Source organism: Pezoporus wallicus, unplaced genomic scaffold, assembly GCF_028554395.1.
Source record: "Pezoporus wallicus isolate ANWC-B61680 ecotype Strahan unplaced genomic scaffold, APGP_CSIRO_Pwel_v1 contig_13740, whole genome shotgun sequence".
Classification (NCBI taxonomy): domain Eukaryota; kingdom Metazoa; phylum Chordata; class Aves; order Psittaciformes; family Psittacidae; genus Pezoporus; species Pezoporus wallicus.
This window is the reverse complement of record NW_026639057.1, coordinates 1088226-1101427: the sequence shown is the minus strand read 5'-3', so window position 1 is coordinate 1101427 and position 13202 is coordinate 1088226. Positions and strand designations below refer to the sequence as shown.

The following is a 13202-nucleotide window of genomic DNA, read 5'->3' as shown; positions in this document are numbered from 1 at the left end:
ACAACAACCACATTCCTAGCGCTGCACAAATCACACGTTCAGTACTAGATCAGCCGCACACAACCAAAATCATGTCACAGTAAAGATTTCTGAAAGCAACACACAAAGGGGTCAAGCCTGCAGCACAATCAGCTCAAACTACATCAGTGTAGTTGGATTCTTCTCCAGGATACTGTGCTTTTCTCCTTAGAACTATTACACTTTGAGACACAACAGAATTACAGAAGCGTTCGCTAGTGTCATGATCCAGCACACTGCAGTGCAGCGGGCAGATACTCAACTCCAGTGCCTGACATCAGAAAGTCTCCTCAGCCAGAGAAGCTCATGGCCTTCAGGTAAAGCCATAAAACTTGCAAGGGTTTTCACCTTAAAACAGCAAATTTCTCTTTGAAATCACTTAATTTACAGTTACAGCCACAATTCACGGTCACTTGCAGAGCTGGGATGCACAAAGGCATAACCATAAACGAAGGCGTATGGTGAATGTGACTTCACAGGTTCACACAAGCAGTTCCTCCAGGTATTTCAGAGAAATACAAGCTCTGCACATGGCAGAAGTTTTGTAATTTTAGAGACGTTGGAAATATAAGAATATTTTAGGTATCAAGTATGAAAAACTGTTCCTCCCTTCAAAGAATGATGCAACAAGACATCCGTGGGATAACTTTTAGCTGCTGTTTTTCATTTGCAGTTATGTTTTATTAATCAATCTTCTTGCTTTTTTCAGCTGAATCTGAAACCAGAAAAAACTACCCCCCCACACACATCTAGCACAAAACTTAAGAAAAAAATAACAAAATGCAGAAAGAAAATCTAATAATATTGGCACTAATAATTGGCAGTAATCTGCAACTAATATTTGCCAACACTCATTTTGGCTCCTGGTATTTTTATCTTTCTGAGACAGTGCTGTTCCAAGTTTTACATGTCAGATTATGCCTCCAACTAAGCATGCAGCAGCCAGTTCCTCCTTCCCTTCATTCTGCAACAAGCCCACCATCAAGCAGTTGATCAGAGTAGATCCAGACCTGGAAAGGTAAAACTAGAGGATACAGGGGAGAAGCTGCAGGACAGTCGGCTCTTGGGCTTCTAGATGTTAAGGGGCAGCAAGGTGCCAAGCACAGCAGCACCCAAGCCCTTACTGGTGGCTGTGGGACAGTGTGCAGGCAAGGGGCTCTGGCTCCTTCACCCAGCACCAGCCAAGAGCATGTGCAGCTGCAAGGCCTCCTCATCCCAGCCTGGCAGCTTTGATTCCTCTATGCCCCCGTCCCCTATTTAGAGGCTTGACACAAAATCCACTGCCCTTTTCTCTTTGCTCTCTGGAGAGCCTTGAACTGTCAGACAGAAACACACTGCTTTTTCAGCTTTTCTCAGCGTACAGATAAGCTGAGGTCCATGTCTAGAGGACAGCAGCAATGATTCAAAATATATGGACATATTCTTGTTTTATAAGAGATCTTTTCCCCCATTTTTTTTTTAGACCTGGTCCCTTCTAATTGGTTTTTATGCTTCCTGCTGTTCTTGACAAAAAACTGTTTGTGCAGTAGAGGAGTTTATAATTAAAAATGCAGCATTCTCTGTGGAAGTAATGTTTGCAACACTAAACAACGCTTTTTTTCTTCAGTGTAACATTAACGCAAGGTACACTTACAATATTCTGATTTTTGTTATTTAAATTATTGGATGAAGAAATATATAATATTAACACTCCAACACACTAAACAAAACATACCAGTTTCCTACACAGGGACTTCTGCCTTTGCACTACATGATAACGCACCACTACAAACGAAAAGGCAAAACATAGTCAGGAAAGAAGGATGTGTCTCGGCGAGAAAGGTCACTAGCACGAGCAGTTCTGCTGCGAAGGGGGTGGGTTGTCTGTGAGCCGCATGCTCCTTCCTGAAGTGCCCTTGGAATGGTCTGAATCTATACTCTCTGACATCTTCTCACAGATTATATCCACGAGACGCTCAAACACCTGCCTTACGTTGATGTTTTCTTTGGCACTGGCTTCAAAATAGTCAAAACCTGTGAGAAAAAGTGGGGGAAAATATCAATACAGACTGATAATGGAGATGGGGTTTAAAATATTAAATCTGATATTGATCAGAATTCAGACATTGGACAATTCTCTAGCTCAGCTCATTCCCACACTCTCAGAGTAGTGAGCAGAAATGCTTCTAAAATTTATGAAGCAGCAATAAGTGTCAATAAATGGATCCTTACCCTGGTAAATACATCTGCAGATGATACAGATCTGAATAAACCCAGCACAAGGGAGTTCAATTCTCCCCCTTAGGTCAGTGAAGTTGTCCTGGGCTGCAGCTGCTGCCGCCATACCATTAGCTGGTAATGTACAGAGGGGCCTTCCTGGGCTCCATGCACCTCTGATGGACCAGCCTTTCTCTATGAACCACTACTGCAGGCTAGCAAGAGCAGAGACCAGAAGGAGAAGCAAGGTCGTGGTTGTATTCCTTTTGCTGACCAACTTCTGCGCTTGTGAGCAAAATGCTCCTTGACTTTGGTCTTGTTTATTCCCATTCTTTGCCTGCTTACATGGAAAGCTCTTCAGGGTGATTGATACTCACACTGCACAGGTCATGGCAGAGCACCCATCCTGAAAAGGGCCGTTCAGCGCTGCTGAACTGCAAATAACGTTGTGTGCCTCCTACACAGAGTAATTTCAGTGTCCGGGTGGCAGCTCCTTGCTGTTGTATGAATATGGATTCTCAAACACTGACCCTTCCTGATTAAAAAAAACCCAAAACCAAACAGCAAAGCTGGAGTTATGCCAGGTGGGGATGTCACAGACATCAAGCTGCTGCCCGTTGACACCTGCTATGCATGAACCAGCCTTCTCACAGCCTGAACCCTGCCTCTGCCAGCAGAAATGCACTGAGCTATGAAGCATTTCTTAATCCTTCTAACCCCAGGGGCATCAAAGGCCAACCATCACTTACAATGGCTGTTGCTTCTGTTCTGCCAGGTTATTATATTGCCAACAGCAAGAGCTCAAGCACCACAGAGAGTTTATTTTGCAATAGGCTACATTCTGTTGTGCTTCATTCTGGGGATCTTGTGCATTGCACCAGTTTTCTTTGATTCTGCCACAAAGAAAGAGAAAGCTAAGTTATCTTAACTGATCAGCCTGCCACTGCTGGTGGACTGAGGCACCCTATGTATGATAACAAGTAGGCATCTGCTCCATTCTAACACTTTTTAAGTATCATGGGGCAACGGGTGAGGTGATGGTGGAGGTGTCCTCATGAATGAGCAAGTGTCCTGGGTTCAGCTGCAGCAGTCAGATGGCTGTCCTGCAGCAGGAAAGGGTTCCATCTGCCTCACCTGCTGTCTTTGATGATGGTTAAAAGCAGATATATAAAGGGCATGTGGAATCAGAGACCTGAACTTAGGTATTTGTCACTCCAGCATTGGTTTAGCTTCTGCTATGGCTGAATCTGTTTGGGTTTAGTTCGTGTTCAGGCCAATAACAATTTATTCATCTGATCAGGAAATCATCTCAATGATGTTAATGTCACTGTACAAACAGACAAACACGCTGGCGGATAAGCTCTATGTGAATCACCATGATGAAAGCTAACAGTTTAAGCTTTAAGTCAATAGTCAATTAAAGAGATTCCTCCCACCTACCACGCTAAGTAATTTCAGGTAATGCTGTACACATCAGCACAGTTAGTGTAAGGAAAATCTGACTGACAAATCCAGACATATTTTTCAGCCCTTTTAAAAAGAGCATTCAGTATTTTGGGAGGCTACAGAGGACCAAGGCAGGACTGCCCAAAGGCACAGTCAGGTTTTGTTTTGCTCTGCACTGGGTATGTTTCTCCAAGGTGAGCTGAACAAGCATGAGGACAGGCTGGGAGCAGAACTGGGGATTCTTCAAAACAGTTTCCTACTGATGGAGTCAGTTTCTATGGTAACTCTGTGCTCATGTCCATTCTGAGGTGTCCCAGACGTAAAGGATTCAGATTCTGGATGCCAGATTTGTGTTTGCACAGATTTTGGGGGGAGAAAAAAACATCAGCGGTCCAAATAGCAGTGGAAGTTCCAGTAAAACTCTCTATTTGCTGTTACATTGTTCTGGACAAATTTTCAACCGCTAGCAGTGTGATTACTCTTGCAACATACATGGGCACACATGGCATTAACAATGGTTTCGAAAGTCTGCAAGCCAGGAACAGAATTTGTTCATATTCACATTTTCAAAAGCAAATGAAATCCTGATGTGTAAAAAAGAGCCCACAACTGATGTTGCAAGCGAACCATGTCTTTGCTTTGCTAGTCCTAGATTTATTATTACCACAATAATATTAATAATGGGAAATTAGAGAGTTTAGTTTGATATTTGGTCATAAATAGGACCTCTTTGTGCTGAGCATATGTAGAATTTACACTTGAAGGCTCTAATCCTGCAGGTCTTTGCAGACATGCTTCTTTTTTTTTTGCATGTGAAACATGAAAGAATAACCTGATTGCTCCTAACTCTTTGGAACAGTGACCATCTTTCTTCATATCACACAGGTTCCTATCACAAAGCCGTACTTTATATTCATCTATGAGGAGGGTTTCTATAGCTTCCCTTCATTAAATAGAAAAACAACCACCAAAGCCCAAACCAATCAAACCAACAATAACAAAACCCCCAACTAATAAATATTCATTATCTAAGATTTAACCATAACTGGCAATTTGATCACGGTCACACACTGAACTTCAACAATGGATGCAGTGTGTACTGGAACTCCAGTACCCCCAGTTTATATTCTGCATGCATATAGAATATATTCTGTACCCCCCAATTACTGCTCAGGAATTGAAGACAACATAGGATTTTAGAAATTGGAAATGATGGCGATTCCTTTGGGTCTGATAAGAATCTGTGCTCTTAAAAGCTAGACAGATATGTACAGTATGCCCACTGTCAGGGTCTTGGCTGTAGCTGAATTAAATTCAACAGGATTTACTTGCAACAGAATAGTTAAAGCTTAACACAGAAGCCCATATTCCATCTTAAAAAGATCATTTTTCTATAATATATAACAAAAATTATAAATAAGATTAATTTCTTTTGCTGTTCATTCTTAAATTTTCATTGCAAATGGAAGTTCTCCTTTTTCTATCCCACATCAATAATATAATGTCTCTTTCCTACCTGGACAGAGAAGCACGGTACATTGTACTCAGCTCTACAGTTCTGATGTATAAACTTCTTTTTTCATTGTTTAGTTGCAAAAATAAACGAATTTATTGTACAAAAACCAATGCCTGCATTCTGAAAATTATTATGTGGCACTTGGAGACCCAGAGAGAGGAAAACTTCTTCTCTTTTAATTCTGTGAGCTAATAAGGAACCGCTCACACACAAACTTTGTCTTCCTTACATCCTTAGAAACTAGCTTGATGGACAGAGCAACACTGCAAGAAGGTATTATTCATCACTAAGCAAGTAACCTATGGACCTAGAACATATTATGTTTCTTAGTTGTGATACCATCATTGTGATACCATATTGATTCTGGAAGGACTTTTTATCATACACAGTATAAAGAAGCAAAGGGAAAAGAGCAGAAAGAAAAGCTGTGATATGTACCTAGCTGGTCCGCCAGATTTTTCCCCTTCTCTACAGGTACAATTCTCTCATCCTCCATGTCACATTTGTTTCCCACCAGGATCACTTGTGCATTGTCCCAGGAGTAAGTCTTGATTTGTGTGGCCCTGCAGGAGAGCAAAAAAGATTGTTACGTTCCACCAGCTATGCCAAAATACAATTATACATTAAGTATAAAAACAAGTACTATTAATGACAACATCGGCGTCCAAGACTGTGTTGGTTAAAAGACAAATGACCGATCTTACACACAAAGCAAGACTGCAAACTACATCATTTATAGTACCATTCTATTTTACTACTCCTTAACTTCATGTGACAACAAAGTTTCTTGTTAAGGCTTTGCAAGTGTTTTAAAATCATAAGATCCAGCCTTACTGAAGAGCTGAACTTGGTAATTTCTGAAGTCTAGGGACAAAGAAAAAGCTTATTCTCCTTCAGCTGTAACCTGTCAGGGGAGTCACAATCAATTACATCTCTTAAGGATATTGTCCCTATAGAGAAAACCATACGATAGATACACATTTCATGCTAGATTTACAACCTCTTATAAAACACATAACAACAATCACAGAATGGTTTGGGTCGGAAGGGACCTTAAAGCTCATCCAGTTCCAACTCCTTGCCACAGGCAGGGACACCTTCCACTAGAGCAGGGAGCAGACAAACAAAATGCTCTTTTAGCTGCAGTTTTAGTAACACCATAAGAAATTGTGTTTTGAGAGTCAAAAAGATGGAAGCATCAAGTCACCTTGGCTTGAACAGGAAAACTTCTTCAAGGAAACTGAAACTGCATAGCAACATGGAAACAATTGCTAAAGAGAAACAGAAATGTACCACATCGGGAAGGTAAGGCTCTGAGAGCTAATATTTGAACCCAGCAGGATTAAGTGATACCTAAGGCAGGAAACAACGGATGCAATGACAGACGGTAAGTATTGAACAAACACTAATTTCAATGACAGAGGGATTAAGTGAGTGGAAGCTTAAGCAGGAGCACTGGGATGAACTTAAAGCCTCTAAAGCTCTCTGTAGCTCATATGCTGAAACTGGAGTGGAGCTAGCTATGGATCCCAGGAGTCCTGGCAGTGTCCAAGGCCAGGTTGGACAGAGCCTTGGGTGACATGGTCTAGTGTGAGAAGTCCCTGCCCATGGCAGGGGGTTGGAACTGGATGGTCTTAAGGTCCTTTCCAACCCTAACTATTCTATGATTCTACAAGTCTGACCTTATATTTGGCCACTTCATAGTTTTTCTATGACAAAACAGCAGATTTTTGTTCTGTTTATCCTGAGAGGCTGGTCCCTTCCCGTCATCCTTGCAGAGGTGTCACAGAGCCAGCAACAGAACAGTATTAGCTTGGTAGCATTTGTTTTTTTCAGACAGGCCCAACCTATTTTACCTTCACTAAGCCAGCTCTATCTTTTAAGCCTTCCTCCTTCCCAAAGGTAATTAGGCTGCTCTGCCAGAAGCAATTCATTCTTTCCCTCCTCTACCTCCTCCAGTGCCTAACTCACCTTCCCACTCCACCCCTGCTCATCACTCCTCCATACAGGATACTATAGTTTCAGGCAAACCCATTTCCCAGGAGGGCCAGGAATCCCCCTCATATTTTCACTTCTCTCTAGATTGCTTGAACTCCCTTAACAATAAAGCACTCAATTCCTGCTCTTTTGAGTTAGCAGCAGCCTCCAGTTCTGATCTGCTAAGGATAACTTTTAATTAGTTTGAGCTGCTTACTTGCCTTTTCCATGGGAAGCAGCCAGTCACGTTACTCCACAGATGTCTATGGAAAAGCTCATCACAGAAGGAGTGACCTCAGAAATCAACCAAGAGTGCAGGAAGATGAAATCTCCCCAGTCTCCCTCCATAAGGAATACAGAGAAAGAAAGTCTCTCCAGCTTTCATTTGAAACACTTATATCCAGGCTCCTCTTCTGACTCTCAGTCCTCTCTCTGGATTCATTTCAGTTCATGAGGGGTTATATGGGGATAAACTGCCAAATCTTAGCTATTTCAACAGAGTTACTTAGATAATTAGAAAGAAGACAAAACCCCATGAAGGATCCCCCACAAAAACTCCTCCTTGTCCGTATAGGTTAGTGAAAAACCTCTCACATAATACTGACATTTACACTTACTAGGAATAAGTTATAGAATCACAGAATCCCAGACTGGTTTGGGTTGGAAAAGACCTTAAGATCATCCAGTTCCAACCCTTGCCACGGGCAGGGGCACCTCTCACTAGAGCAGGGCGCTCCAAGCCCCTGTGTCCAACCTGGCCTTGAACACTGCCAGGGATGGGGCAGCCACAGCTTCTCTGGGCACCCTGTGCCAGTGCCTCAGCACCCTCACAGGGAAGAACTTCTTCCATAAGGAACCTGAACTTCCCCTGTTTCAGTTTAAACCCATTACCCCTTGTCCTATCGCTACAGTCCCTGATGAAGAGCCCCTTTCGGGTATCCTGTGAAGATGAATGTCTAAAAGAAACCCTGATCCCCATACCAGAAGAAAGGCAGCAAATTTCCAGAAGCTTCTGGAAAGATAAACAAACAAACAAACAGCAAGGCTTGTGCAATTAAGGTGTTACAACAACCGCCAGGGCAGTCCAATATACACACTGGGGAAAACATGTTTCTGTGACACAGCAACAATGCTCTGCTTTATTTGTGCTGAATTCCCCAAATTGACGATAAAGGATGGGGTTTATGCTTCACACTTAGAAGAAAAACAAGTCTCAGGTTCACAGTTCCATGGGTATATCAACAGCCTAATTTGGAGGTCAGACTGAAACCTTAATACAGCTGATGATATGTGAACCCAACTGTCTCTTAAAGTTATATTTAACCAATTTTTCCTTCCCTCTTATGAAATTGTCCAGGTTGTCCAAAGCAGGAGTTTCCATACTATTTTCTATTTACTTGACAGTATCAAATACTGAGTATATCCTAGTTTCAGTACAGTTTCAAATGAGGTATAAATCGCTGATTTATCTGCACACAAAACTATTAAGCTAGTGTCAAATAGTAACTGTCAAAGGAGCCTACTAAAAAGAAAGATATCTAGAAAGCCAGGAAAAGTCATTTAACCATTTCACTCACCTACAGGATGTGCATCTTATTTAAACAAGATTAATTACTTTCAAATATAAGGTAAAACCCATCTTTGCTTTTGTCCATGTATGTTTTTTTCTTGTGAAATAACCTGACTGTGCTCTTTGTCACACTGCAGTACGGAAAGTCACTCAGGTTTAATCCTTTAAGGCTTCTCAGACAATCTGTTGTATCTTTACCATTCAAGGAGCAAGAGAATAGGTCATGTTCTAGATACGCCCAAATGCATTTAAATTGTGTATCTTACTCTTTCTCAGCTGCTTTAAGATAATTGTTCATGGGAATTAATAATGATTAATGATTCAGGTGAATGAAAGAAAGACTGTACTTCACATTCATATACTACCTGGAGAACTTGTCTGAATAGCTGATATACAGCCATGATCCTCCTCATTCAGGAGAAAGAATGCCTTTACTTGGTTTAGAAGCATTTCTGGAGTGACACAAAGCAAACCAGAATCCTCTTTGGGACACCCACCCATATGAAAAGTGTGGTAAAAAGATCACCTAAGGAAGACATCATAGGGCAGACTGCGAGAGAGAGTGTCATTTCCCTTGTGGGCAGGTCAGGAGGCTGTTAAAGCAGTCACATGCCAATGAGCCAGAGCAGAGAGGTAAAGTGCACCATACACACACACGGGAGGCAGTCTTAGAGGGGATGTCAGAGCTTTGCGAAAGGGCCTGGGGAATAACAAAGCACAACCTGCTATGGGAATTTGCCAGCTAGAGGGAGGATATAAGCTCTAAGATGCTGGAGGGGTCTAGAAGGGAAAAGACTTGTTTGAGAGAGAGGTCACTTTGTGCAAGGCCACCTTCCCACAATTTCGGTGTAGTTATGAAGAGGAATTCTGAGATCTATGCACACCCCTACGAGCTCAGCAGAAGTTAATAGTTTGACATGGGCAAGAGCTTACTTGGAGTGCTAGGTCTCCGGTTCAGATGTTTATTCATGCTTTTACCTTGTTTTCTGCAGGAAGAGATGACACAAGAGAAAGCAATGAGATGGGCTGAGACTCATGCTGGCCGCCTGCTTACACAGCATCTTAAAAACTGAATCCCTAAGGAGCAGTAGGCAGGGCACCAGCAGGAATTAACAGGCTTCAGGATTGAGGAATGTCCTAATGTAAAACCCATAGATGATACTGTACACAACTTGACCCATTCCAAGATTTCATGAAGAGATACAGTTTTAGGACTGAGGAATTATGTCCAGCCAATGAGAATGGACTGGGATGAACAGCAGCCAAAGTTAGTAGAAGGGGCATCACTTTGTATTATAAAATAGCTGATGATCTTCTTGAGGTATCATCCTAAGCCTGATTGTATTTATTCTATGAACCCAGCCCCATGATCACATGGCAAGTGGCTTACTCATCTTTTATGCCAGAGAAACACTCACATTCCATCCACACATGCTATTTTAGGAATAACTGGGAAGGATAACAAGTTCCTTACTGGGTTTACTTCAACATTAACTGAGTAGTGCTGATTTATTCTCGATGACTAAAAGGTCAGCCCATCTGCTGCATCATGCTGCATTTATGACAAAATATTCAACTCACCAGTTGAGTTTACTGTAGCTGGACACTGAAAAATGCATCATTAGCCATCTGGGCTAGCAGAACACTTAAAAGAAAGAGGATGTGTAGCACTAATTGCTATAATTTCGGGAAGCTTGCAGGATAGAAGATGACCTAGGATGAGCTTGGCTCTTAGCTTTTGCATATATCCCATGTGTTTGCCCCGCTTGACTTCAGTGAGGGTTGAAGTATGCTCTCAGAAATAGTGTGGTTTGTTGTAGCCCCACCTAAAGCTCTGTAAGCAGAGAGACAACTCACTTTTCAGGCCACACACCTTCCTTGCAAGGTAAAGAGCGTCTTACAACTTTGACATTGTGGCTGTGAGCTTCCCCCCACCTCCAACCTGACTGCCCAAGTGATAACCACCAGTGGTGGCTGTAATGGATGCATCTGGTTGTGATGGCTACATCAGACTCAAAGTGGATTAAGTGGAGACAGCTAACGACTCAATAGACAAGGGATAATCTGAGCAATGTGCACACACCCCCCCCCAACCATAGTGCTGGTCAAGGCTTGATTCTAGCCAAGTTTGGAAAAGAAACCCCCTAACTTCTGTAGCTGGTAAGCAGATATGATTATGATTCCATGATCTTCTCTTACAGAGTAAGAGGCCCAGCGAGCCCTGCTGCACAGCAATGGGCTGTACGCCCATGTCTCCCTTCGAGTAGGGACACCCTCAAGGTTGCTCCTCGAGTCTGAGAGATTCCTTGCTGCAACACATTGTCAGCGAGTGACCAATAGGATGCTAAAGGTTGAAATCTTAGCTAGGTAATATAAGTAACTAATTGTGCAGGTATAATTCTTTAGACACATACCACTGACCAAGTCTGGGACTAAGCTGGGATACAGGCACACCTAGACTCCTCTCTGAGGAGCTTAGCAAGCAAAGGGGTTCCTTCTGAACCTCAGGACTCAACAGGAGGGTCTTCTTGATTTTTTTGTCTGCCCCTGTCCTCTATGCAGTAAACTGCCCTGTTCTTATCATTTGGCATGCTTCTGACTTACACTTGACCTGAAGAATGGACCAGGCTGATGAAGATAAAGACTCTGAGCTAAATGAACTCAAGTAGCAGACACCATAATCTTCCATGGAGGGTACAGCTCCTGACTGAAGACCAGATCCAGTATAATATTTTTTGAAGCATAACTGCATCACCCAGGATGGTGAAAACCACCCAAAAAATCCTACCTACTCGCTATGCCAGTAAATGGCAGAGGCTGATAGAGCAGCACCAGGCAAAAAGCTTTTGTTTCCATTTCTTGTCCCTTTGGAAGTCAGGAAAGCAATTCTGCAGACTGGGAGAAGAAAACCATCTCTTAATTGTACCGCCACTAGAGGACTCTGCTGGCACAGCGATGCTGGCTTTGCTACAGTCCTCTTCCCTGGACAAGCTTCAGAAGGGAAGAAAAGGACCGATTTTATCCACTCCACTACGTGATTTGGGCCCCCCCAATCTTCCAAGTGGCTGGAAGGATTCCTAACATACAGAGTACAAATGAACTGATGGTTCACCTCTGTCCTTTGGCTGACAAGGTGCTCTTAGAAATGATATTCATGCAGTCCCCATGGCACGGGAAGACATGAAGTCAAACAGACAAAGATGACCTTTCCCAATTCTTGCTCTTTCAGCGCTGCCTTTGACGGAATGGAGCTTAGACCACTTCCAATACTTCAGCTTAAACTTCACCTGTACAAACTTCAAAAGAGCATCAGCTCAGAGACTGAGATTTGCTATTCTGGGCTATGTTACGACTGTTAAGTAAAACTTATCAGAGCAGAACTGACAGACAGAGAGGCAGATGAACTGTGTGCTCGCATGTATCTTGTTTCACCAGGTAACCAAGCTGAAAATATTCACTTTAGTGAAAGATATTGCCCTAGCTCACATACCTGCACTCCTACGGGAAAAATCCCCATGCAGACACACGAAGCAGAAACAGCTTCACCCGAGCTTGGTGGCCAATGTGCCACATGGAGGGACCTGGGTTTGGCAAAACCTGTGGGTTTCTGTTTTCAGCAAGGAAAAAATTATTCCTCTGTCATTAGCTGGTGAAGGACAGCTCAGGGAAGGTGCTGCTGTCCACCTCCTGCAGCATGGTGTCAGGGTACTGGAGATGGGGTGGGAGTGGAGACTGCATCCTTAGATGTGATGATCCGGACCATCTGCTTCAGTGGACAGCAAGAATAAATAATAGGCAGCTTTGGGAGAAGGCCAAATTACTATCCACAACAAACCACACTGTTGTGGTTTCTGAGTCACAACCTAGATCAGGGGATACAGAATAGGTGTTCAACAGAAAGCCAAACTGAGCTGGATGCTAAGAGCCAGTGCCATAGCCAGCATGTATCACATGCTCCTGGTGGGTCACAGAGATCACTGCAAATCAATCCACCAGACTTGGGAGATTTCACTGACAGCTGCATCACCTGTCTTTGCATGCTGACCATATCTACCTGCTGACAGCAACAGGATTACAAGTCTGGGGGGAAACAGAGGGATACTACTTCTAAGGATAAATGCAGCCTTTCCCCTACCTCCCCATGCACTGTATTTCCTCCACGAACTCTGGTGTCACTTTCTGAGGATGCCACATCAGAACACAAGATCCAGCAACGGGGTCCAACCTTCTGCTTATCCATGCTGTGCCCACAGCAACTGCCTCACAGCAGCAGCTCAGGTGTTTTCACCGCAGGCACTGTGCTGGATTGTATCCCCTACCTCCAAGGAGGCTCCAGGCACTACAGTAACATGCTCTGGCCCTTCTGGCAAGACCACTTACTCTTCCTGCTCTGTACATGTACTTATCCAGAAGGCAGGAATGCAGGAAGGTCTGGGCTGCAGCTCTGCTTCCAAAATCAGATCAGTGTGGAGTGAGGTG

At 43.1% G+C, this 13202-nt stretch overlaps 1 protein-coding gene across 5 annotated transcripts in view; it reads right to left on the bottom strand.

Annotated features, from left to right (window-relative positions):
- Positions 1–1653: 1653 nt before the first annotated feature.
- RAB3B (RAB3B, member RAS oncogene family) overlaps positions 1654–13202 on the bottom strand; it is a 57654-nt gene continuing 46105 nt past the window's right edge. For all 5 annotated transcript variants that reach the window (XM_057413540.1, XM_057413537.1, XM_057413542.1 and 2 more), the window contains 2 exons: positions 5615–5739; positions 1654–2031 (listed from right to left, as the gene is read on the bottom strand). In XM_057413540.1, coding sequence (XP_057269523.1) covers positions 1844–2031; positions 5615–5739 — 313 coding nt within the window. In that variant the 3' untranslated portion in view covers positions 1654–1843. The remainder of the gene's footprint in view (positions 2032–5614; positions 5740–13202) is intronic.